Source organism: Capricornis sumatraensis, chromosome X (assembly GCF_032405125.1).
Source record: "Capricornis sumatraensis isolate serow.1 chromosome X, serow.2, whole genome shotgun sequence".
NCBI lineage: Eukaryota > Metazoa > Chordata > Mammalia > Artiodactyla > Bovidae > Capricornis > Capricornis sumatraensis.
The window spans coordinates 65,070,332-65,098,272 of record NC_091092.1 but is presented as its reverse complement, the minus strand read 5'-3'; the positions used below and the strand labels follow the sequence as shown (position 1 = coordinate 65,098,272).

Here is a 27,941-nt window from a genome sequence, read left to right as displayed (position 1 = left end):
CAACTTTTCTGCACCAATATTCCCCCATATCCAGTAAATCAAACAAAATATTTTCAAAGTAGTTTACCGCTTATATTTATTCAGAAAAGCATAACATGTAACTCAAGGTTTGAGATCCCTATGAAAATGAGTAAACTTTTGTTGTTGTTGTTGTTATTGAAATTATGCCACTTTAACATAAAATAAAATCACATTGGAAAGAGCATAATTGCATTTATGCCTTCTTCTTCTACCAGTGTGTAAATATTTACATCCCAATGTGAAAAAAAAAAAAATGGTGAATAGAGGTGTTGACTTCTACAAATGCTCTTAAATAGTGAAAACTAACACAAGGGAGACTAGACCTGGTTTCATCTTTTGAATTTCCTTCTCACAGGTAGAAAAGAAAACCACAGCTTTTTAGAGATTTGAGAAGTGATGTGACTTTTAGAATCTTAGACATCTAAATAAAATATGTATTTACTTAGGTTTTAATAAATTTCCCACCTTCATGGTGGTAAACAATCAATAAATAATCTTAGATGCATAGCACATACCTACTACAGCAATACTATTTAATATAGTAGCCATTAGCCACATGTGGCTATTTCAATTAAAATTAATTAAATAAAATGAACATTTCAGTTCCTCAGTGGCTACTAGTTACATTTCAACTTCTAATTAGATAGTACAGATAGGGAACATTTGCCTATTTACAGAAAATTTTATCAGACAGCACTGTTTCTAAGACGTTAGATAGGATGGTTGCAAAATTCAGAACATTCATAATCTTTGGGGAAAAGAGATAATACACTTTGAAAAATCAGCAACTGTATTGCAATTGTTATGCCCAAGGTCCCAATCCCCAGGACTGAGAGAACAAGATATCCATAGCAATGCAAACACAAAAAGGGAATTTTATTGCTAGCTCGAGCCAGGACCCAAGTTTCATCCAATGCAATGGAGTGGAACAAGGGCCCCGAGTCCTGAATTACAGCAGTATTTATAAGGTTAAGACAAAGACAGGGAGTTGGCAGGGGCAGATTGGTTGCAAGGGCTCCTTAACATCTGCTAATTGGCTAGATTTTCATGCGCGCGGGCTTTCTTGGGGGGGTTTCGTCCTTGTCCTGATAAGCTTGAACCAGGCTACAGGGAGTATACTGATTGGTCGAGTCCTGGCGCCTGCAGAGGATGATCTCAGCTCCTCCTTGGCAATAACTCAGCCCCTCTGTAAAGGAGACTTAGGCCTACCTTGGCCCCCTGAAGCCTGTCATGGCACCTGTTTGGTCCTAACACAATTAGCCTTGAATTTGGCCAGAAAGGATAGTTGTTGCTTAATATTGCCTTATTGTTGTTCAGTTGCCCAGTTGTGTCCAACTCTTTGCTATCCCATGGACTGCAGCACACCCAGGCCTCTCTGTCCCTCACCATCATGTCTATTACATTGTTGGTGTCATCCATATGTCTCATCCTCTGATTTCCTCTTCTCCTTCTGCCCTCAATCTTTCCCAGCATGAGGGACTTTTCCAATGAGTCAGCTGTTCACATCAGATGACCAAAATATTGAAATTTCAGCTTCAGTATCAGTCTTTCCAATGAGTATTCAGGGGTGATTTTGAAAGATTGTTATTAAACCGTGAAAAGATGCTGGAATTCTTGGCCTCTGGAAGAGAAGAATTCAATCTGGAGCCAGAGATGAGGCTTGATTGCTCAGAGTTTTTGTGTAATAAAGTTTTATTAAAGTATAAAGGAGATAGAGAGGGCTTCTGACATAGGCATCAGAAGAGGGCAGAAAGAGTACCCCCCTTCTAGTCTTCAGCTGGATGTTATACAGTCACTAGCAGTCTGTTAATGAAAGAAAGGAATGTCTTAAAACTCAGAATGGCACCAGGCCCCTCATCCATGAGATGTATTTTGGGATAATCTTGGCACCTGATGACTCATCCCGGGCCATAAAAACAATTGATTTGAATCTTGTAGAAGGGCAGATTACCATACAAATAGTTTCATTTACATAGATTAGGGGAACAATGTCTGAGTGTAACATAGTGGTTTGTCAAGTAGGTTCTGAGCCATTAGGCGGAACCAACTTGAAGACAAGAGTTTGGGGTAAATGCATAGTACATTAACATAGCTTAAGACAAACATTTCCATAAGAAATATGCATTGGTTAACTCAAGGTTTGAGAATAGTTAACTTCAGGTGAGAGCAGATGTCATTATTGCAACACAGTATTTTAAGAGAAACCTTCTTTTAAATTTGTATAGAGAAGGAAAAGAATATAGCTAGTTTATTTCCTCCTGCCACTTAAAAGAGATAAAAATGTCTGACACTTGCAGCCTATTTCCTCCGTTTGGAGACCCCTGGCCTTCCTGCCTGTTACCCTCTCAATTCCCTTAAGATTGACTGGTTTGATCTCCTTGCTGTCCAAGGGACTCTCAGGAGTCTTCTCCAGCATGATAGTTCGAAAGCATCAATTCTTCAGTACTCTACCTTCTTTATGGTCCTGCTCTCACAATCATATGTGACCATTGGGAAGACCATAGCCTTGACTATATGGACATTTGTCAGGAGATTATTGTCTCTTCTTTTCAACACACTGTCTAGGTTTGTCATAACTTTCTTACCAAGAAGCAAATGTCTTCTGATTTCATGGCTACAGTCCCCATCCGCAGTGATTGTAAAGCTCAAGAAGAGGAAATCTGTCACTACTTCCATCTTTTCCCCCTCTATTTACCATGAAGTAATGGGGCTAGATGCCATAATCTTAATTTTTTAAATTTACTTTCAATAATTTAGTTTTAAGCTGGCTCTTTCACTCTCTTACTTCACTTTCACCCCCTTCACCCTCATCGAGAGGCTTACTCCATTAATATTGTCATCATTTTCTATTAGAAAACAGAGAGCAAGAACAGAATTAACTGATTTAGCATAGGTCCAATATGTGCAAATAATCATGTTACATTGCTTTATCAAACAAAAAAAAAAAAGAAGAAAGAAACAGATACCCCATCCCCAAAAGAGTTTATAGAATTATATACTGTTCCTCTCTAGAGATATCATAATTTGTTAATTAAGTAAGATGTATTAAGAAGAAGATTTCAGTGGAGGAATATGGCATGATGGGTAAGAGCATGAGCTCTGAAATCAGATTGTATGCCTGTATTTGAATTCTGATTGCACCATTTCTTGTTATGTGAATTCAGGAAAATGAATTAACCTGTCCATACTTGCCTAACAGTTTGCCTTCTTTTGCAGTGAAGTGGGGAAAATAATTGTGTCTACCTCATAACATGGGGTGTTAAAATAGACTTAAATGAGACAAACTTGTTAACACACTTAGTGCGTTTATACTTAGTAAATACTCAGCGTAAACTAATTGTATTTTATTATGTTTTATACTCAAGAGTTCATATAGAAACAGTAATAAGTAGAAACCAAGATCGTGGCAGAGAGCTAGACTGAGAAAGTAATAGCTTTTCCTATATACATTTGTCTGTGCAAATTCTTATCAGTAATAGGACTAAGGGGTCCCCACCATTAGATGCATATACAGGTATTGGACTCTCCCTCTGCAGAGAATCTGTTAACTTTTAGTACTTTGATCTTGATGTCACAAAAGGAAGGCTAGGGATCTGGTGGGAACTGGAGAGAGATGCCCATTTTAATATCAAAATTTATCTGATTTTTATTCTATTTTAAATTACATTTGAATGTTTCAGTTCAGTCAATTTAGTCACTCAGTAGTGTCTGACTCTTTGCAAACTCATGGACTGCAGCACACCAGGTTTCCCTGTCCATCCAGTTGGTGATGCCATCGAACCATCTCATCCTCTATCATGACCTTCTCCTCAAATTCATGTCCATCTAGTCGGTGTTGCCATCCAACCATCTCATCCTCTGTCATCCACTTCTCCTCTTGCCTCAATCTTTCCCAGCATCAGGGTCTTTTCAAATGAGTTAGCTCTTCGCATCAAGTAGCCAAAGTATTGGAGTTTCAGCTTTAGCATCAGTCTTTCCAATGAACACTGAGGACTAATCTCCTTTAGGATGAACTGGTTGGCTCTCCTTGCAGTCCAAGGGACTCTCAAGAGTCTTCTCCAACACCACAGTTCAAAAGCATCAATTATTCAGTGCTCAGCTTACTTTATAGTCCAGCTGTCACATCCATACATGACTACTGGAAAAATAATAGCTTTGATTAGACGGACCTTTGTTGGCAAAGTAATGTCTCTGCTTTTTAATATGGTGTCTAGGTTGGTCATAGCTTTTCTTCCAAGGAACAAGCGTCTTTTAATTTCATGGCTGCACTCACCATCTGTAGTGATTTTGGAGCCCCCCAAAATAAAGTCTCTCACTATTTCCGTTGTTTCCCCTTCTGTTTGCCCCATCTATTTGAATGTTTTTATGTGGATTATTTAGTCTGTAGTCTGAACTATGCATATATACACACCATATGAAGACACCTGTAGGATTTTCTGTCATTTTCAATGGGTACATTAGTGCTACTGCTGCTGCTGCTAAGTCGCTTCAGTCATGTCTGACTCTGTGCGACCCCATAGACGCCAGCCCATCAGGCTACCCCGTCCCTGGGATTCTCCAGGCAAGAACACTGGAGTGGGTTGCCATTTCCTTCTCCAATACACAAAAGTAAGAAGTGAAAGTGAAGTTGCTCAGTCATGTCCGACTCTTCACGACCCCATGGACTGCAGCCTTCCAGGCTCCTCTGTCCATGGGATTTTCCAGGCAAGAGTACTGGAGTGGGGTGCCATTGCCTTCTCCGAATGGGTACATTACACATTCCATAAATGTTTGTTGCATAAATGAGTAAAAACTAATGATTCATTGGATGTTAAACATTGGGGAGTGTTTTTAACATGATGATCATTAATGATATAGATGTTAATTCCAAAACTGACAAAAAAAAGTTGTAAGTTGTAAAAGATTTTTTTTTTTTTTAGTTTTGTTGTTATTTCTGTTTTTTGGTCAAAAATAGTTTGAGAATATCGTTGTGCCTGGGCACAAAGTCCTTAGGTCTGACTCAGATCTCTTAACTGTTGGCTCAGCTATTAGCATTTGTAGCTAATAATTAATAGAGCTATAACATTAATTAGAAATTGTATTATGATCATTAGATTTTTAAGACTTATCTTTCTGTTATATTACACAATGTGGCAAAATCCTGAGAGCAGAATAGGTAAAATACCTGACTGATATGAACACATATTTTCTTACATTAAACTATCTCATAGTACATTTTTTTCTATATTTGTGGGAAAGTTCATCATAGTTTTCTCTGTAACAAATTTAAGAAATTTAAGTAGGAAGCTATTATTTGGCTGTTTACCAATACCATCTGATTACTTGCGTTCTTTGTTTGCCTGAGCAGCTGGCGATTAATGAATTGATTGGAAATGGTCACAGGGCAATGGCATTAGCATGTGACCATCTGGCATTAAAATTACTCAACACAGAGAGCACTTTTTGTGATAATTCAAATTCACTGAAAAAAGTCACTAGTTGAATCTTATTCTAAGTGCTCTGTGGAAAGGAAAAGCTATTAAAATATTTTAGAACATGAGATGAAGATGCATTGTGTGAGAATTGAGGGCTGTTTGTTGTGTATGTGTGTATGTGTTTGGGTGGGTGGCAGAGGCCCAAGCCTACAACCTAATTTGCAAGCCATACATATTTCCACTGAACTATCCATTCTCCCACTTGAGGGCATTTACATGCTATGAACAGATATTATAGCTGATTCCCTTTAGGCTGTCAGCCTCTTCCAGAACAAGTTGATCACATTGAAGAGGTGAGAGGGCATTTTGGCCACCTAACACATAGGTCACAGATAGGGCATGCTTATGATTTTGGGTTCTCTCATATGAAAATTCATGAAAACTTGCCATATCCATCTGTGTTAACCTAAATGCTATTGTAAATTGATGATTGTGGAACATATATTAATTCTTAAACTGATTCATAAAAATTCATAAAGTGTCATGCATCCAAAAATATTCAAAGACAAAACAGAGCATGTAATTCTTTCTCAGTACTAGTGGTAAGCCAAGTTAACAAAATCAATTAACAAACTTATAGTCTTGTTCCTGATTTTATTACTTAAATTTGTCAAGTTATAATCAAGACTGTTTCTTTAGAGCTATGGTGACAGTACAGAAGGAACACATCAGTTATACAAAATCTCACCAAAAATGTGTGAATAAAATATCTAGTATCAGTTAAACTTTCAAAATCCACTCCTCAGCAATGAAATGACATTAAATCCTTTAGGAACTTATTAAGAGATTAACATTTGGAAGATTAATTACAGTGAGAATTGAATTGCAATTAAATAAAAAAGACAAATTATATATTACATAACCCCACCAATGCTTGAGAAGAATCAATATAAGAGAATATCATAGCTACAACACTGAGATAGGAGTTCTTAAAAGGCAACTATACACAGTTCAGTTCAGTTCAGTCGCTCAGTCATGTCCGACTCTGCAACCCCATGAATCGCAGCACGCCAGGCCTCCCTGTCCATTACCAACTTCTGGAGTTCACTCAGACTCACGTGCATCGAGTCAGTGAGGCCATCCAACTATCTCATCCTCTGTCGTCCCCTTCTCCTCCTCCCCCCAATCCCTACCAGCATCAAAGTCTTTTCCAATGAGTAAACACTTCGCATGAGGTGGTCAAAGTACTGGAGTTTCAGCTTTAGCATCATTCCTTCCAACGAAATCCCAGGGATGATCTCCTTCAGAATGGACTGGTTGGATCTCCTTGCAGTCCAAGGGACTCTCAAGAGTCTTCTCCAGCACCACAATTCAAAAGCATAAATTCTTCAGCGCTTAGCCTTCTTCACAGTCCAACTCTCACATCCATACATGACCACGGGAAAAACCATAGCCTTGACTAGACAGAATTTAGTTGGCAAAGTAATGTCTCTGCTTTTGAATATGCTGTCTAGGTTGGTCATAACTTTTCTTCCAAGGAGTAAGTGTCTTTTAATTCCATGGCTGCAGTCACCATCTACAGTGATTTTGGAGCCCAAAAAAATAAAGTCTGACACTGTTTCCACTGTTTCTCCATCTATTTCCCACGAAGTGATGGAACTGAATGCCATGATCTTCGTTTTCGAATGTTGAGCTTTCAGCCAACTTTTTCACTCTCCACTTTCACTTTCATCAAGAGGCTTTTTAGTTCCTCTTCACTTTCTGACATAAGGCTGGTGTCATCTGCATATCTGAGGTTATTGATATGTCTCCCAGCAATCTTGCTTCCAGCTTGTGTTTCTTCCAGTCCAGCGTTTCTCATGATGTACTCTGCATATAAGTTAAATGAGCAGGGTGACAATATACAGCCTTGACGTACTCCTTTCCTATTTGGAACCAGTCTGTTGTTCCATGTCCAGTTCTAACTGTTACTTCCTGGCCTGCATACAGATTTCTCAAGAGGCAGGTCAGGTGGTCTGGTATTCCCATCTCTCTCAGAATTTTCCACAGTTTATTGTGATCCACACAGTCAAAAGGCTTTGGCATAGTCAATAAAGCAGAAATAGATGTTTTTCTGGAACTCTCTTGCTTTTTTGATGACCCAGCAGATGTTGGTAATTTGATCTCTGGTTCCTCTGCCTTTTCTAAAACCAGCTTGAACATCAGGAAGTTCATGGTTCACGTATTGCTGAAGCCTGGCTTGGAGAATTTGAGCATTAATTTACTAGCATGTGAGATGAGTGCAAATGTGCAGTAGTTTGAGCATTCTTTGGCATTGCCTTTCTTTGGGATTGGAATGAAAACTGATCTTTTCCAATCCTGTGGCTACTGCTGAGTATTCCAAATATGCTGGCATATTGAGTCCAGCACTTTCACAGCATCATCTTTCAGGATTTGAAATAGCTCAACTGGAATTCCATCACCTCCACTAGCTTTGTTCATAGTGATGCTTTCTAAGTCCCGCTTGACTTCACATCCAGGATGTCTGGCTCTAGATGAGTGATCACACCATCGTTATTATCCGGGTCGTGAAGATCTTTTTTGTACAGTTCTTCTGTGTATTCTTGCCACCTCTTCTTAATATCTTCTGCTTCTGTTAGGTCTGTACCATTTCTGTCCTTTATTGAGCACATCTTTGCATGAGATGTTCCCTTGGTATCTCTAATTTTCTTGATGAGATCTCTAGTCTTTCCCATTCTGTTGTTTTCCTCTATTTCTTTGCATTGATTGCTGAAGAAGGCTTTCTTATCTCTTCTTGCTATTCTATGGAACTCTGCATTCAGATGCTTATATCGTTCCTTTTCTCCTTTGCTTTTTGCCCCTCTTCTTTTCACAGCTATTTGTAAGGCCTCCCCAGACAGCCATTTTGCTCTTTTGCATTTCTTTTCCATAGGGATGGTCTTGATCCCTGTCTCCTGTACAATGTCATGACCTCATTCCATGGTTCATCAGTCACTCTATCTATCAGATCTAGGCCTTTAAATCTATTTCTCACTTCCACTGTATAATCATAAGGGATTTGATTTAGGTCATACCTGAATGGTCTAGCAGTTTTCCCTACTTTCTTCAATTTCAGTCTGAATTTGGTAATAAGGAGTTCATGATCTGAACCACAGTCAGCTCCTGGTCTTGTTTTTGCTGACTGTATAGAGCTTCTTTATCTTTGGCTGTGAAGAATATAATCAATCTGATTTCGGTGTTGACCATCTGGTGATGTCCATGTGTAGAGTCTTCTCTTGTGGTGTTGGAAGAGGGTGTTTGCTATGACCAGTGCATTTTCTTGGCAAAACTCTATTAGTCTTTGCCCTGCTTCATTCTGCATTCCAAGGCCAAATTTGTCTGTTATTCCAGGTGATTCTTGACTTGATACTTTTGCATTCCAGTCCCCAATAATGAAAAGGACATCTTTTTTGGGTGTTAGTTCTAAAATGTCTTGTAGGTCTTCATAGAACCATCCAACTTTAGCTTCTTCAGCGTTACTGGTTGGGGCATAGACTTGGATTACCGTGATATTGAATGGTTTGCCTTGGAGACGAACAGAGATCATTCTGTCATTTTTGAGATTGCATCCAAGTACTGCATTTCGGACTCTTTTGTTGACCATGATGGCTACTCCATTTCTTCTGAGGGATTCCTGCCCGCAGTAGTAGATATAATGGTCATCTGAGTTAAAGTCACCCATTCCAGTCCATTTTAATTCACTGATTCCTAGAATGTAAATGTTCACTCTTGTTTGACCACTTTCAATTTGCCTTGATTCATGGACCTGACATTCCAGGATCCTATGCAATATTGCTCTTTACAGCAGTGGACCTTGCTTCTATCACCAGTCACATCCACAACTGGATATTGTTTTTGCTTTGGCTCCATCCCTTCATTCTTTCTGGAGTTATTTCTCCACTGATCTCCAGTAGCATATTGGGCACCTAATGACCTGGGAAGTTCCTCTTTCAGTATCCTATCATTTTGCCTTTTCATACTGTTCATGGGGTTCTCAAGGCAAGAATACTGAAGTGGCTTACCATTCCCTTCTCCAGTGGACCACATTCTGTCAGACCTCTCCACCATGACCCACCCATCTTGGGTTTCCCCGCAGGCATGGCTTAGTTTCACTGAGTTCGATAAGGCTGTGGTCCTAGCGTGATTAGATTGACTCGTTTTCTGTGAGTATGGTTTCAGTGTGTCTGCCCTCTGATGCCCTCTTGCAACACCTACCATCTTACTTGGGTTTCTTTTACCTTGGGCATGGGGTATCTCTTCACAGTTGTTCCAGCAAAACGCAGCCGCTGCTTCTTAGCTTGAATGAGGGGTATCTTCTCACCACCACCCTCCCTGACCTTCAACTTGGGATGGCTTCTCTAGGCCCTGCTGTGCCCGTGCAGCCACTGCTCCTTGGACGTGGGGTTGCTCCTCCCAGCTGCTGCCCCTGGCCTCAGGTGTGGGGTGGCTCCTCCCGGCCGCTGCCCCTGACCTCGAATGTGGGGTAGCTCCTCTCGGCCATTCCTGCGCCTTCACAGCCTGGCACTCTCGGCCACTGCCCCTGACCTCGGACGTGGCGTAGCTCCTCTTGGTTGCCACCCTTCTGGCATGGGGTCCTCCCAGCTTCTGCTCCTGACCTTGGACGTGGGTCAAGGTCCTCTCTGTCGTGGGTAGTGCACCGGGCTCAGCCGCCTGCATGTAGTGTGCTGGGCGCATGTATACATAAATGTGAACATGTATAATATGCATGCATTAGTACTTTACAAGTTTTGTGTTTTGCCATATCTAGGGATGTAAAGAAATACATTGAGATGAAATAAAAGATCTCCATTAACAAGGGTTGAGTTGATACCTTAGTGCCAATAAAATAAATTCTATACTCTCTTGACTGTGTTCAACCATATAAAGCTAATTTTCCTTAGCTTTGACCCTGCTCTTTATTCCAGGTTCAAATGTACTCTTAAATGATTTAATATGAGGTATATGTCCTTTGACCATATGTACCTGACAAAAATGAAAATAGTATGATATAAGAGGGAGTAATAACATGTACTAATTAGAAATATTTTCTATAATGTCTCTTTCTTCTTGGGCATAAGTCTTGAACTATGTAAGTATATGCTAGAATTTGAGTTATTATTGAAGATAATTTTACTAATTGCAAGGGAAAGTGGGGATTTCATTGGGTAAGTATGTATCAGTTTTGGAAATCTCCCTCCTCTGCTACAGTGACTGAATCTGGGGATTTCTCCAGTGATTTAGAAGAGCTACAGCTGTTTTTGAAGGGGCTTGAATGAAATATATGAAAAGTAACAGGATTTTAAGTCATAAATGCCAAATAAAATTAAGTCATGAATGAGTAAAATGATTTGGGTTTTAGATTTTCAATTTTCCATTTTAATGCTCTTACTGATTTGTTGCAAATACTGTTAACCCTGTATTTGGCAAGTGGTGAAGACATTATCCTTGTCTTCTCATTTGTAATAAAACAGATTAACTTGCTGTGAAATTTTAACTAGGCTGAGACACAACAGTAGTCACCTAATGACCCGAAGCACATTGCCGTTAAGTAGCTAAATAGATGCATACTGATTACAGGGCTGAAAAATGGATCTGTTTACTAGCAAAGTAGAAATTGCTTATATAACTATTAATTATTTTAGAATAAATTAACGTTTCCAGTTCCATATAGATATTTTAAAAATCCATCTAATTCTTAATCAGTGTAAGGCATTGGATTCATCTAATGTTTACATGGTGAAAAAAAATCTGACCTCTGTGATGCCTTAGGAAACAATAACAATGAATTGAATCTTGATTGAATTTGGTAAGTGCTGGCTACAAATCTTAAATATGAACTATAGTTTTATGCAAAATGTTATTGTAACTCTAAATCATGTTTTCAAAGTTATTTGAAATAATATCCACATGATGTGCTGTTGAAAATGGCAAAGGATGAATTTAAAAATAAATTATTTGAGTTCATAGTATTTGATCATATGTACTTTTAAAACATTTTGGATGATTCCTCTTTATAGCATTGTAAATTTTCCTCATTATTTATAGCATTTTCTATTTGTGTAGATATTCTTTCAATTTTTTAAAAAAATTCAGAATGACCATTCATTTTTTAAGCAGAGTGGGCAAGGTCAAATCACTTGAATTCTCTTTTTTTCTAAACCATCAACTTTATAATTCACTCCCAAATTTTCCATTTTTATTATGGCAGGATATATTGCTATGTATGATTCTTGTTTACCACTACACAGTGATTTTGTTTGTTCAGTTTTATTTTTTGCTCAATAACTGCTGTGCTTTGTTCCTATCCATTCACTTACTGGTCCATTAAAGATAAAAGCAGTTCATTAAGTTACATATTTTTCAGCAAATAGCCAATGTTAGAATTGACAGACTGTTCCACAATTTATATACATATTTTAGCATAGAATCATTGAGACTACACAACAGTGAAAAGTAAGAAAATAATTTTGACCTCATGTATGAAATTCCTTTCATTGGTGTGTGTGTACATATGCTATTTATGGATTATACTTCTAATCACTGCACTTTAGGTTGAATTTCACAACTGATGAACTTTTCAAAAAATTTAAAAATGTATTATAAAAGCTATATATAATTTGCTATCCATGCCCATACTATTCCTCTAAACAACAAATATAATTATTTGGAAAAAAATGGTTCTCTTCTACTTTGTTTATATGTATCTTTTTATTTTTTCCTGTATATAGAGTATTGCAACTCTATATTTAACTGAATACTAAATATAACTGCATGTATATTTCCCTGTCATAAAGTATTGTGTTTGAAGCATAACAAAATTATAAAGCCTTTCAGATGTAGTATATTTACAATTAATAGTATTTAATACCTATATGATACTGCAGCTAATATGTGCAAAGTCCACTATTCATTTCATTAAAATTATCAGATATTTACTGAATACTAAATAATATTATACATCATTTAAAAATGAACATACTACACTGTTGACTGTATTAGTTCTTTATTACTTCAGGATCAAGGTATGATACATTTGATAGCCTAAAATGGTGCAAGTTTATTAGCTTACAGTTCTGTAGGTCAGATGTCTGACATGGATATCACTGAGCTAAAATCAAAGGACTGCGTTTCTTTCTGTAAACTTCCAGGAAAGTATCAGTTTCCTTGCCTTTTCCAGCTTATCCATCTGATCATTCTTCAATAATCATATCTTCCTCTGACTTTCCTTTCTACCCTCAAGTTAATCCATATAATAGCTCTATCTCCAGGTTCTCAGTCAGATCTGAAAAGTCCATTTTGCCATATAAGATAACATATGTGCAGATTCAACTATTAAGATGTGGGCTAAACATTTTTGGCTGAGCTGATGAGATTATTCTGTCTGCCATAATGATAAACTTTGGAAAATCTTAACATCTACTAAAGAAATAATAGACTTTAACTCTCATATTATTAATTTTGCATTAAGCAAACAGTTTTTCTTTAAAGAATTTATCAGTTTGGGCTTCTTATGCAAAATCAATGTGAAAGTATATAAAAACATATTTGACAAACTAATTTTTAATGGTATGGTGATTAGAATACTGATGTTGTAATTGCATATAAATATACAGAACTTTAATTTAAGAAATTCATTATGAATGAGTTATATAATAAAACAAATATTCCCTGTCCCAGAATGTCTATTATTCGGTCACTTTTATTGCATATGTGGATAAACAATAACGTGTTTTTAATTGATCAAATTAACTAAATGTCAGATTTATTCATCAGTTTGTGATTCATAAACATAGTAAATAATTTCAGAGTTTTATAACAATATTAATTATGGCAAAAATCCTGAGAACCATGACAGTTACTGTAAAGCTATATAAAATAAATATTTTATTTTATTTTTATCAATAATTTTACAGCCACAGGACTGGAAAAGGTCAGTTTTCATTCCAAACTCAAAGAAAGGATATACCAAAGAATATTCAAACCACTGCACAATTGCACTATTCTCACAGGCTAGCAAAGTAATGCTCAACATTCTCCCAGCTAGGCTTCAAAAGTATGTGAACTGAGACCTTCAGGATGTTCAAGCTGGATTTAGAAAAGACAGAGGAACCAGAGATCAAATTACTAACATCCATTGGATCATAGAAAAAGCAAGATAATTACAGAAAGAAAGAAAAAAAAAGCCATCTACTTCTATTTCATTGACTATGCTAAAGTCTTTGACTGTGCTGATCACAACAAACTATGGCAAATTCTTAAAGGATGGAAATACCAGACCACCTTACCTGCCTCCTGAGAAATCTGTATGCAGGTCAAGAAGCAACAGTTAGAACAAGACATAGAAAACTGGACTGGTTTCAAGTTGAGAAAAGAGTACATCAAGGCTGTATATTGTCACCTTGCTTATTTAACTTATATGCAGAATACATCATGCAAAATTCTGGGCTGGATGAAAAATAAGTTGGAATCAAGAGCGCCTGGAGAAATATCAGTAACCTCAAATATGGAGATAACAGCACCCTTATGGCTGAAAGCAAAATGGAACTAAAGAGCCTCTTGATGAAAGTAAAAGAGGAGAGTGAAAAAGCTGGCTTAAAACTAAACCAGTTTAGCATTGGTAGTGTTAGTGTTTGAATAAGGCAAATAAATGATACAGTAAGTGCTTTAGGAATGCAAAAAAAGAAAAAAAAACATTCTTAGAAAGTTAAGATCACGGCATCCAGTTCCATCTGTTCATGGTAAATAGTTGGGGAAACAATGGAAACAGTGACAGACTTTATTTTCTTGGGCTAGACTGCAGACGGTGACTGAGACCATGAAATTAAAATACACTTGCTCCTTGGAAGTTCATGGTTCATGTATTGTTGACGCCTGGCTTGGAGAATTTTGAGCATTACTTTACTAGAGTGTGAGATGAGTGCAATTGTGCAGTAGTTTGAATATTCTTTGGCATTGCCTTTCTTAGGGATTGGAATGAAAACTGACCTTTTCCAGTCCTGTGGCCACTGCTGATTTCTCCAAAATCGCTACCAGATGTTCAAGCTGGGTTTAGAAAAGGCAGAGGAACCAGAGATCAAATTGCCAACATCTGCTGGGTCACCAGAATAACAAGAGAGTTCCAGAAAAACATTTATTTCTGCTTTATAGACTATGCAAAAGCCTTTGACTGTGTGGATCACAATAAACTGTGGGAAATTCTGATAGAGACAGGGTTACCAGACCACCTGACCTGCCTCTTGAGAAATCTGTATGCAGGTCAGGAAGCAACAGTTAGAACTAGGCATGGAACAACAGACTGGTTCCAAATAGGAAAAGGAGTACATCAAGGCTGTATACTGTCACTGTGCTTATTTAACTTATATGCAGAGTATATCATGAGAAACCCTGGGGTGGAAAAAGAACAAGCTGTAATCAAGATTGCTGGGAGAAATATCAATAACCTCAGATATGCAGATGATACCACCCTTATGGCAGAAAGTGTAGAGAAACTAAAGAACTTCTTGATGAAAGTGAAAGAGGAGAATGAAAAAGTTGGCTTAAAGCTCAACATTTATAAAACAAAGATCATGGCATCCAGTCCCATCACTTCATGGCAAATAGATGGAGAAACAGTGGAAACAGTGTCAGACTTTATTTGTTTATTTATTTATTGGCTCCAGTATCACTGCAGCCATGAAATAAAAAGACACTTACTCCTTGGAATAAAAATTATGACCAACCTAGACAACATATTAAAAAGCAGAGATATTACTTTGCCAACAAAGATACATCTAGTCAAGGCTATGGTTTTTTCCAGAAGTCATGTATGGATGTGAGAGTTGGACTATAAAGAAAGCTGAGTGCCAAAGAATTGATGTTTTTGAACTGTGGTGTTGGAGAAGACTGTTGAGAGTCCCTTGGATTGCAAGGAGATCCAACCAAGTCCATCCTAAAAGAAATCAGTCCTGGGTGTTCATTGGAAAGACTGATGTTGAAGCTGAAACTCCAATACTTTGGCCTTCTGATGCAAAGAGCTGACTCAGTTGAAAAGACCCTGATGCTGGGAAAGATTGAGACAAGAGGAGAAGGGGATAACAGAGGATGAGATGGCTGGATAGCATCACTGACTCAATGGATATGAGTTTGAGTAAACTCCTGGGGTTGGTGATGGACAGGGAGGCCTGGCATGCTGCAGTCCATGGGGTCACAAAGAGTCGGACAAGACTGAATGACTGAATTGAACACAACTAGTCCTTGGAAGAAAAACTATGAGAAACCTAGACAGCATATTAAAAACCAGAGAGATTACTTTGTTGACAATGGTCCATCTAGTCAAGCCTATTTTTTTTTTCCAGTAGTCATGTATGGATATGAGAGTTGGGCCATCAAGAACGCTGAGCACTGAAGAACTGATGCTTTTGGGCTGTGGTGTTGGAGCAGACTCTTGAGAGTCCCTCAAACTGCAAGGAGATCAAACCAGCCAATCCTAAAGGAAATCAGTCCTGAATATTCATTGGAAGGACTGATGTTGAAGCTGAAGCTCAAATATTTTGGCCACCTGATGCAAAGACCTGACTCATTAGAAAAGACTCTGATGCTGGGAAAGATTGAAGGCAAGAGGATAGGAAGCCTGGCGTACTGCAGTCCATGAACTTGCAAGGAGTCATACATGAGGAGTGACTGAACTGAACTGATTTTTATCAAATTTGTAATTTTAAACTATAAAAATTTAAACAATATTAACGAACATCCTTTTAGTATTGTTTAATTTCTATAGTTTTAAATTATAAATTTGATGGAAATCAGTTCAGTTCCAAAATCACTGTAGATGGTGATTGCAGCCATGAAATTAAAAGACACTAGCTCCTTGGGAGAAAAGCTATGACCAACCTAGACAGCATATTAAAAAGGTAGAGACATTCATTACTTTGCCAACAAAGGTCCATCTAGTCAAAACTCTGATTTTTCCAGTAGTCATGTATGGGGGTAAGAGCTGAACTATAAAGAAAGCTGAGCACTGAAGAATTGATGCTTTTGACCTATGGTGCTGGAGAAGATTCTTGAGAGTCCCTCAAACTGCAAGGAGATCAAACCAGCCAATCCTAAAGGAAATCAGTCCTGAATATTCATTGGAAGGACTGATGTTGAAGCTGAAGCTCAAATATTTTGGCCACCTGATGCAAAGACCTGACTCATTAGAAAAGACTCTGATGCTGGGAAAGATTGAAGGCAAGAGGATAGGAAGCCTGGCGTACTGCAGTCCATGAACTTGCAAGGAGTCATACATGAGGAGTGACTGAACTGAACTGATTTTTATCAAATTTGTAATTTTAAACTATAAAAATTTAAACAATATTAACGAACATCCTTTTAGTATTGTTTAATTTCTATAGTTTTAAATTATAAATTTGATGGAAATCAGTTCAGTTCCAAAATCACTGTAGATGGTGATTGCAGCCATGAAATTAAAAGACACTAGCTCCTTGGGAGAAAAGCTATGACCAACCTAGACAGCATATTAAAAAGGTAGAGACATTCATTACTTTGCCAACAAAGGTCCATCTAGTCAAAACTCTGATTTTTCCAGTAGTCATGTATGGGGGTAAGAGCTGAACTATAAAGAAAGCTGAGCACTGAAGAATTGATGCTTTTGAACTATGGTGCTGGAGAAGATTCTTGAGAGTCACTTGAACTGCAAGGAGATAAAACCAGTCCATCCTAAAGGAAATCAGTCCTATATATTCGTTGGAAAGATTGAAGCTAAAGGTGAAACTTCAATACTTTGGCTACTTGATGTGAAGAACTGACTTATTGGAAAAAACTCTGATGCTGGGGAAAGATTGAAAGTAGGAGGAGAAGGGGACGACAGAGGATAAGATGGTTGGATGGCATCACCCACTATATGGACATGAGTTTGAGTAAGCCCGGGGAGTTGGTGATGGACATGGAAGCCTGGTGGGCTGCAGTCTATGGGGTCGCAAAGAGTCAGACATGACTGAGTGACTGTATTGGACAAATTGATCATAGGTCTTAGTGTTAGTTTCAAACACCCATCATTGTGTCTTGTGACCATCAAACTGTTTTGTTACCAACATTAAAAATGAATTCCTAAGATGTGATAGATTACAAATATATTATTGCCATAATGATTTCAGTGCAGAAAGACACAATATGTACCAGGTCCTCCTACTGTTTCTGAGTTTTATTCCAAGGTTCCAAGTGTTTACCTTTGGGAGATCTTCTTACCCAGATAGTAGGCTCACCCTTCAAGTTATGGCTTGAACATTATATCAGTGTAGAAGCTTATAATAACAAACCTTCACTAATAATAATCACTTCACTTCATAAATTCACTTGGTGGATTTCCTAGGAAAGGAAGTGCAAGCTAACCTTTCTTGAGCTCTGCCAAGTATCTGGCATAGCACTGAGGCCTTTCACTTTCTTATTTTATTTAAACCTCACAATATCCCATTAACTTCCCAAGATCAAAAACTATGGTTTTGTTTAAAGATACATGTTTATGATCAGGTATTGTAAAATCAGGTATGTACTCGGTTTAAAGATGAGAGGTCAGCATTTCGAATGTTATGGACTCCACCGACATGAAAAACTCAGTGCAAGATGATGTTTCCTTTTGTATTTCCTTTTATGTAAGGAACGGATTCCACAGAGTCCTTCTCCTGCTCCCTCTCTGGAAGAGAGTCATTGCCCTGGGAGCCAGACCTCCTCCCACCCCAGCAGCAGCATGTCCAGCTCTCCCTCTCAGATGGATCACCATTCAGAGAGAATAGGTAAGTATCTCACCTGAAGCAAGGAACTGAAAGATAATCTTTAAGGAAATTCTTCATTAGGCAATAGTGAGGGGAAAAAATCTGGGGGAGCTGATGCCTCCTTGATTTAAATGTTTTTTTTTTTAATTGTGAGTTTTTATTGGGGAAGTCGTATGAACAACAACAACAAAATGTTAGTAGTTTGTTCTCTCGAAGAGTCTTAACTTAATGTATGACTGGATCTGATGGGAGCAATTTGATGGGAGTTTTACAGAATATAGGTTAATTCAATATGTTGGTATATAGCAGCTAGTGTGACACAAATCACTTGCTATATTCACAGCACCCTTTGAATAATGGATGATAAAATATATTTTGTGCAGATGATTATGTAAGAGTAATTAAAAAGTGAATCAATATATGATTTGCAGTAATCTCAACAATTTAAATGTTAACAGAGGATGAGATGGTTGGATGGCATCACTGACTCAATGGACATGAGTTTGAGCAAACTTCGGGAGATAGCGAAGGACCAGGAAACTGGTGTGCTGCAGTCCATGGGGTCACAAAGAGTGAGACATGACTTAGTGACTGAACAGTAATAACAATAATTTTGATAAAAAATATTTGATCTAATATTTGGCATGATTTTTTACACATTTTTTTATTGTTTCAGAAGTCTTACACTTATGACATTGTTCCATAAATAGTATAATATTATTTTCAGTGATCTGGCATACTGGAGACTCTAATCTAGCCACAGTCTGGCACTAACTAGCTATGAGATCTTGGGTATGTCACTTAACCACCATGAGTATCTTTACCTAATATATGAATATGATTGGGCTTCTTGGTGGCACTAGTGGTAAAGAAGCTGCCTGACAATTCAAGAGACATAGAGATGTGTGTTCAATCCCTGGGTCAGGAAGATCCCCTGGAGAAGGGCATAGCAACCAGCTCCAGTATTCTTGCCTGGAGAATCCCATGGACAGAGGAGCCTGGCAGGCTAGAGTCCAAGATGTTGCAAAGTCAGACACGACTGAAGTGACCTGGAACCCACACACATGCATAGATATGATTATTGCTCTGCCTATTGCACTGGAGTTTTGTGAGGTCAAACGAAATAATATGTGGGAAAACGCTTCAGAAATTTAAAGCACTAAGGAAATGTGAGGGTCAAGCATTATTTTTTTCTGTGTGGCTTTACCTTGATTGCTTATCAACTGCTGTCTGATCCTACTCAGGTATACAGATATTACCCAGTGCATTCAGCTATAACAAATTATCATATAATATATGATAATTATGAGTCAGGTGAGCGAAGTAAAATCTTTGTTAATCTTCTATACCTACACAAGTCCAATTTTGTAGGTATCCATTTCCTCTAGGGAAAATAATTTCTGCTCTTCTTTTAATCTTATTATAGGGACTTTTTTCATGTAAACTCTAAATTTTTACACTTTATGATAATGATCATCTCAAGTCTCTCCAAAATAATGTTTTTATGGGGGAAGAAAGGAATTTGAGGTATTAGGGAAGGTTTTACGTTCTGGATTTGTTCTAGAAAAGGACAAAGATGATTTCACTCTTGTGGAAATTCATCCAAGTCTCATTTAGCTTGTCAATATTACATATTCTTTGTAGCTCTTTGGCTTCATAGTGAGCTCAGTGAGTCACAAATCTGTCTCCTCATTATAATCGCCTATGAAGAGTTTACAAATATGGATGCCCAGGCCACATGCTTAGTCTCATGTACCTGGTCTAGTATAGAGCCTAACAGCAGTGTTCTCTTTTGCTTTTCTATATATCCTCAGAAGATTCTAATGTGCAGCCAGAGTTAAGAACCACTGAATTAGAACTTTTAGCTAATATCCATAGTGGAGTAAATTTAATTCCTGGAAGAATTGACAGAGTTTTTCTAGCTTTACTCTGTTCTGTGGATGCAGCCTAATTTACTTGTTACAATATTGTGTGCAATTGATTCAAGGGAGTCTTAGGATATAGCCAGATGACCATTAAGCAATCAAGAAACACATACTCTTCTATTAGAATAATCTTTGTATTGATGAGGGAGGGGTGGAGAGGAAAAGGAGAGAGAGAATTATTTAGACTACTGGTTATAAGCAGAGCACATAAGGAAATATTGGTACTCTGTGATACACATATTTTAAAGGATGTCTTATACTTAGAAATAAAATATATCAAAGCAATACAGTATTATAAAAAAATCTTGACAACATAAAGCATTTCTAATTCCACTCACAGTAATTGTACTCTTCATGTACATTCAACAATTGTCGAAGCATGATAATGAGATTGTCTATAACTGAATAAAAAGTTTTGATGATTTTTGTTTTAAAGTGACCATATTTATTGATGGTGCTATATAATATTTTAATAAAGTATAAATAAAGAAAATTAATTGATAAACTGAAATTAGCATGATTTTCCTCTTTTAATATATATGTTTTGTGAAGTAATTACAACAATGAACAGAAAATTATATCATATCTATTAATTTTGCTATATATTTGCAAAAATTCTGTAAGGTAAATTAGAATCATAATCATTTTAAACTCATAAGATTAAATGCAAAATTCATTTCAGAAGTATTTTTGGAATTATTGATTATAGAGGTAAATAGCTAATTTGCACATGAATTTTAAAAGAGAAAATATTTTAAATGATTTAAAGAAATATGTTAGAAATTATATATGGACTATGCATTAATCATACTTTAAAAATCATGTGATTGAGCAGCTTATTGATTTTTAAATTGAATGATCATCATACCAACAAAAATCTTTTCAGTGGTTCAGAAGTAAAAGTGTATAAAATTCATGTTAGTTATTTAATGGAGTAAAATAACTATTTATACAAGGCTTTTCTGCTTTTCTTTTGGGTGTTTTGCAAGAAAATTACTCAGTTAAATCTTTTAATTATAGTTATGATGTCCAACAATAGAGAGGACCTTATTGTTGACCAGGATACTGGACCAACTAGCAAAAAATTCCAGAGGGAAAATAAAGGTAAAATAATTTTTGCTTATTTAATGTACATATAAAGATTGGACACTAACTCACTTAACACCCTATTGCTGTATATTTTATACACATTTCCCTCAAATCAGAATAGATCTATTCTGACTTTGGATAAATTCTTTTAGTAGTAAAAATTAATATTTACCTGAATTTTATTTGATACTATAAATAACATATTAACCCAAAGTTTCTTGGTGCCTGTGGTTGGAAGTTTTACCCTAAGCTCTTTATATTATGCCTGATTAGAGACATCTGATTTTCTTTTTATTATGTTTATACTTTGTTGACTATATTTAAATTAATCACCATTTTATGCTTATGTTTGAAAAACTTGAGTTGCGGTCATTCAGGAGAGATGTTCCCCTCAACATGCAAAAGTGATTTTAAAAGTATATGCTGATTTGGACATTTCAAATGAAATTTTAGTAAGCTACTCCAATCAGGTATTTACCTAGAATGATGATAGATATGACATCAGTCTGGCTTGTAATCAACTGACAATTTCTGCACAGCATCCAACTTTTTCTTAGGATATCAGTTTGAAGAAAGTAGGGAGAGTAAGAATTTCAGTCACACTTCCTTGATATGAAAACTGAGTACAACTTTATTTAAAAGACTTAAGGTAAGAGTAAAGGAAAATATATCAGTATATGTTATAGGCTATGCACTATGATTGTCATCATGAATTTATTAACTCTAAGCTAAACAACATAAGCTAATAGGTAATTTGTCAGATCACCAGATGGTCTGATTGTACTTCACTATTAAGATGCATTTTTTCTGTCTTTAATAAAGATGTTCATAATATGTAGAAAAAAAAATACTCTCCATGAACAGCTTAGGAGTTGATGGAGAATTTTCTTTTACTTTTTCCCTAGACTTAACTTGCTTTCTAATTACCTAGACGAGCATTTTAGTTAAATTCAAAACAGTCTAGGATTTTAATTTCATTGAACCATGTTTGGTTTCCTTGCCACATATTTTGTCTTTTCTTATTCAAAGACTATACTCTCTGAGGCCCAAGTTGTAAATGCTTGCTTTCAGAAAAGTTGTCAGAGGGGAAGAAGTCAAGTTTTGTATATTAAACCACCCAAACACTTACAGAGGTAATAGAACTGTAGTTAAAGTTGAAACTTCGTTCATAACTCAGCAACAATTTGTTACTGAAACCTCTTCCCCAGCAAGTCATGACAGTTTGAAGGACAGCTTGGTAGTAAAGCAGATTTTCTAGGAAAATCTCAAGCTGTACATGATACACATGATTCCATCAGAACTGCAAACCCAATAAGTCACAGTGGCATTTAGGACTGGCTTGGGTGCTGCAATGCTCAAGGACACACTGCTATGCCTTATGAAAAATCAGCTGGAGTGCTAGTACAGATGTATAGTAACTGAATTTCGTAAAAACACACAGTGGTATGCACTGGCATTTCTGAGTCTCTTGCTGTGGAATGGCACAGTTATACTCATTTGAAATAGGTTGGTCATACATCCTGATGAAGATATTAATAGACAGGAGTGACATATTAAACTGCATTTCTTCAGTTATAATGGAAAGCTTATCTTTTTTTCTGATTTATTCATTCCTTGATTTATTTGGTTTAGGGTCATTGTTTTATTTTTTGTTTCTTAAATTTTTATTTCTCTATTTTTAAAATTAATTTATTTATCTTAATTTAAGGTTAATTAATTTACAATATTGTAGTGGCTTTTGCTATAAAGTGACATGAATTAGCCATGGGTGTACATCATGTGTTACCCATCCTGAACCCCACCCCTCACCTTCTTCCCTATTCTTTCCCTCGGGGTCGTCCCAGTACACTGGCCCTGAACACCCTGTCTCATGCATCGAACCTGAACTGGCGATCTATTTCACATATGGGAGTCTGAGTGAACTCCGGGATTTGGTGATGGACAGGGAGGCCTGACGTGCTGCGATTCATGGGGTGGCAAAGAGTTGGACACGACTGAGCAACAGAACTGAACTGAACTGAATATACATGTTTCAAAGCTATTCTCTCAAATCATCCCATCCTTGCCTTCTCCCACAGAGTCCAAAAGTCTGTTCTTTACATCTGTGTCTCTTTTGCTTTCTCACATATAGGGTTATCTTTACCATCTTTCTAAATTCCGTATATATACATTAATATACTGTATTGGTGTTTTTCTTTCTGATTTACTTCACTCTATATAACAGGTTCCAGTTTCATCCACCTAATTAGAACTGATTCAAATGCATTCTTTTTAAGAGCTAAATAATATGCCATTGTATATATGTATCACAACCTTCTTATACACTTGTTTGCCGATGGACATCTAGGTTGCTTCCATGTTCTAGTTATTGTAAACAGTGCTGTGATGAACACTGGGGTACACGTGGTTTGCTTGGTGTGTATGCCCAGCAATGGGATTTCTGGGTCGTATAGCAGTTCTATTTCCATGTTTTTAAGGAATCTCCAAACTGTTCTCCATAATGGCTGTACTAGTTTGCATTCTAGCCGATGGTATAAGAGGGTTCCCTTTTCTCCACACCCTCTCCAGCATCTATTGTTTGTAGACATTTTGATAGCAGCCATTCTGACTGGTGTGAGATGGTACTTCGTTGTGGTTTTGATTTGCATTTATCTGATAATGAGTGACGTTGAGCATCTATTCATGTGTTTGTTAGCCATCTGTAGGTCTTCTTTGGGGAAATGTCTGTTGAATTTTTTGGCCCATTTCTTCATTAGGTCATTTATTTTTCTGGAATTGAGTTGCATGAGCTGCTTGTACATATTTGAGATTAATTGTCAGTTACTTCGTTTGCTATTATTTTATCCCATTCTAAAGGCTGTCTTTTCACCTTGCTTATAGTTTCCTTCATTTTGCAAAAGCTTTTAAGTTTAATTGGGTCTCACTTGTTTATTTTTGCTTTTATTTCCATTACTCTGGGAGATGGGTCATAGAGGATCCTGCTGTGATTTATGTCAGAGAGTGTTTTGCCTATGTTTTCCTCTAGGGGTATTATAGTTTCTGGTCTTACATTTAGATCTTTAATCCACTTTGAATTTATTTTTGTGTTTGTTAGAACGTGTTATAATTTCATTCTTTTACAAGTGGTTGACCACTTTTCCCAGAACCACTTGTTAAAGAGATTGTCTTTTCTCCATTGTATATTTTTGCCTTCTTTGCCAAAGATAAGGTGTCCATAGGTGTGTGGATTTATTTTTGGGCTTTCTGTTTTGTTCCATTGATCCATATTTCTCTCTTTGTGCCAGTACCATACCATCCTGATGACTGTAGATTTGTAGTATAGTATGAAGTCAGACACATTCATTCCTTCAGTTTCATTCTTGTTTCTCAAGATTGCTTTGGCTATTCAAAGATTTTTGTATTTCTATACAAATTGTGAAATTATTTGTTTTAGTTCTCTGAAAAATACGTTGGTATCTTGATAGGGATTACATTGAATCTATAGATTGTTATGGGTAGTATACTCATTTTCACTATATTGTTTCTCCCAATCCATGAACATGGTATATTTCTCCATCTTTTTGTGTCATCTGTGATTTCTTTCATCACTGTTTTACAGTTTTCTGTATATAGGTCTTCTGTTTCTTTAGGCAGATTTATTCTTAAGTATTTTATTTTCTTTTTGTTGCAATGGTGAATGGAATTGTTTCCTTAATTTCTCTTTGCATTGTTAGTGCATTGCTAGTATACAGGAATGTTAGTGTACAGGAATGCAAGGCATTCCTGTGTGTTAATTTTATATCCTGCAACTTTACTATATTCATTGATCAGCTGTAGTAATTTTCTGGTGGAGTCTTTAGGGTTTTCTATGTAGAGGATCATGTCATCTGCAAACAGTGAGAGTTTTGCTTCTTCTTTTCCAATCTGGATTCCTTTTATTTCTATTTATTCTCTGATTTATGTGGGTAAAACTTCCAAAACTATGTTGAATAGTAGTGGTGAAAATGGCAACCTTGTCCTGTTCCTTACTTTAGGGGAAATGCTTTCAGTTTATCACCATTGAGGATAATGTTTGCTGTGGGTTTACCATATAAGCCTTTTATTATGTTGAGGTACGTTCCTTCTATGCATGCTTTCTGGAGTTTTTTTTTGTTTTAATCCTAAATGGATATTGAATTTTGTCAAAGGATTTCTCTGCATCTATTGAGATGATCATATGGTTTTTATCTTTCAATTTGTTAATGTGGTGCATTGCATTGATTGACTTGCAAATATTGAAGAATCCTTGCATCTCTGGGATAAAGCCCCGTTAGTCATGATGTAAGATGTTTTTAATATGTTGTTGGATTCTGTTTTCTAGAATTTTGTTAAGGATTTTTACATCTTTGTTCATCCGTGATATTGGCCTGTAGTTTTCTTTTTTGTGGCATCTTTGTCAGGTTTTGCTATTAGGGTGATGGTGGCCTCATAGAATGAGTTTGGAAGTTTACCTTCCTTTGCAATTTTTTGGAAGAATTTGAGTAGGATAGGTGTTAGCTCTTCTCTAAATTTTTGGTAGAATTCCCCTGTGGAGCCATCTGATCCTAGGATTTTGTTTATTGGAAGATTTCTGATTACAGTTTCGATTTCTGTTCTTGTGATGTGTCTGTGAATATTTTCTATTTCTTCCTGGTTCAGGGTTTAAAGGTTATACTTTTCTTTTTTTAATATAAATTTATTTATTTTAATTGGAGGCTAATTACTTTATAATATTGTATTGGTTTTACCATTCTAAAAATTTTTCTATTTCTTCCAAGTTGTCCATTTTATTGACATATAATTGCTGATAGTAGTTTCTTATGATCCTTTGTATTTCTGTGTTGTCTGTTGTGATCTCTTCATTTTAATTTCAAATTTTGTTGATTTGATTCTTCTCCCTTTTTCTCTTGATGAGTCTGGATAATGGTTTTTCTATTTTATTTATCTTCTCATAGAATCAGCTTTTAGCTTTGTTGATTTTCGCTGTGGTCTCCTTTGTTTTGGATTTATTTCTGCCCTAATTTTTATGATTTCTTTCCTTCTAATAACCTTGGGGTTCTTCAATTCTTCCTTTTCTAGCTGCTTCATGTGTAGAGTTAGGTTCTTTTTTGATTTTTCTCTTGTTTCTTGAGGTAAGCTTTTAATGTTATGAACCTTCCCCTTAGCACTGCTTTTACTGAATCCCATAGGTTTTGGGTTGTCATGTTTTCATTTTCATTTATTTCTATACATATTTTGATTTCTTTTTGGATTTATTCTATTTGTTTTTTATTCAGAATAATGTTATTTAGCCTCCATATGTTTGTATTTTTAACAGTATTTTTTTTTCCTGTAGTTGACCTCTAATCTTACTGCACTGTGATCAGAAAAGAAGCTTGAAAATATTTCAATTCTTTGAATTTACCAAGGCTAGATTTATGGCCCAGGATGTGATCTATCTTGAAGAAGGTTCCGTATGCACTTGAGAAAAAGGTGAAATTCATTTTTTTGGGGTGAAATATCCTATAGATAGCAATTAGGTCTAACTGATCCATTGTATCAGTTAAAGTTTGTGTTTCCTTGCTAATTTTCTGTTTAGTTGATCTATCCATAGTTGTGAGTGGGGTCTTAAAGTCTCCCACTATTATTGTGTTACTGTTAATTTCCCCTTTCATACTTGTTAGCATTTGCCTTACATAGTGCAGTGCTCTTATGTTGGGTGCATATATATTTATAATTGTTATATCTTCTTCTTGGATTGATCCTTTGATCATTATGTAGTGTCCTTCTTTGTCTCTTTTCACAGCCTTTATTTCAAAGTCTATTTTATCTGATATGAGTATTGCTACTCCTGCTTTCTTTTGGTCTCCATTTTCGTGAAGTATCTTTTTCCAGCCCTTCACTTTCAGTCTATATGTGTCCCTTGTTTTGAGGTGGGTCTCTTGTAGACAGCATATATAGGAGTCTTGTTTTTGTATTCATTCAGCCAGTCCTTGTCTTTTGTTTGGGGCATTCAACCCATTTAATTTAAGGTAATTATTTGTAAGTGTGATACCATTCCCATTTACTTTGTTGTTTTGGGTTCGAGTTTATAAACCTTTCCTGTGTTTGTTGTCCAGAGAAGATCCTTTAGCATTTGTTGAAGAGCTGGATTTGTGGTCCTGAATTCTATCAGCCTTTGTTTGTCTGTAAAGCTTTTGCTTTCTCCTTCATCTTTGAATGAGATCTTTTTGGGTACAGTAATCTGGGTTGTAGGTTTGTCTCTTTCATCACTTTCAGTATGTCCTTCCATTCCCTTCTGGCCTGATGAATTTCTATTGATAGGTCAGCTGTTATCATTATGGGAATCCCCTTGTGTGTTATTTGTTGCTTTTCTCTTGCTGCATTTTATATTTGCTCTTTGTGTTTGATCTTCTTTAATTTGATTAATATGTGTCTTGAGGTGTTTCACCTTGGGTTTATCCTGTTTGGGGCTCTCTGGTTTTTTCGACTTGGGTGACTATTTCCTTCCTTTTCCATCCCTTCATTTCAGGGATGTTTTCAACTATTATCTCATCAAGTATTTTCTCATGACATTTCTTTTTGTTTTCTTCTTCTGGGACTCCTATGATACAAATATTGCATTTACCATTGTCCCAGAGGTCTCTGAGGTTGTCCTCATTTCTTTGAATTCTTTTTTCTTTTTTCCTCTCTGCTTCGTTTATTTCTACCATTCTATCTTCCACCTC

The 27,941-nt window shown here is 36.5% G+C and overlaps 1 protein-coding gene across 1 annotated transcript in view; it reads left to right on the top strand.

The window, feature by feature from the left end:
- The window catches only part of DACH2 (dachshund family transcription factor 2), a 986,384-nt gene that overhangs the window by 628,391 nt on the left and 330,052 nt on the right, over positions 1-27,941 (top strand). Inside the window, exons 7-8 of the mRNA XM_068963180.1 lie at positions 18,109-18,244; positions 21,169-21,252. Coding sequence (XP_068819281.1) covers positions 18,109-18,244; positions 21,169-21,252 — 220 coding nt within the window. The remainder of the gene's footprint in view (positions 1-18,108; positions 18,245-21,168; positions 21,253-27,941) is intronic.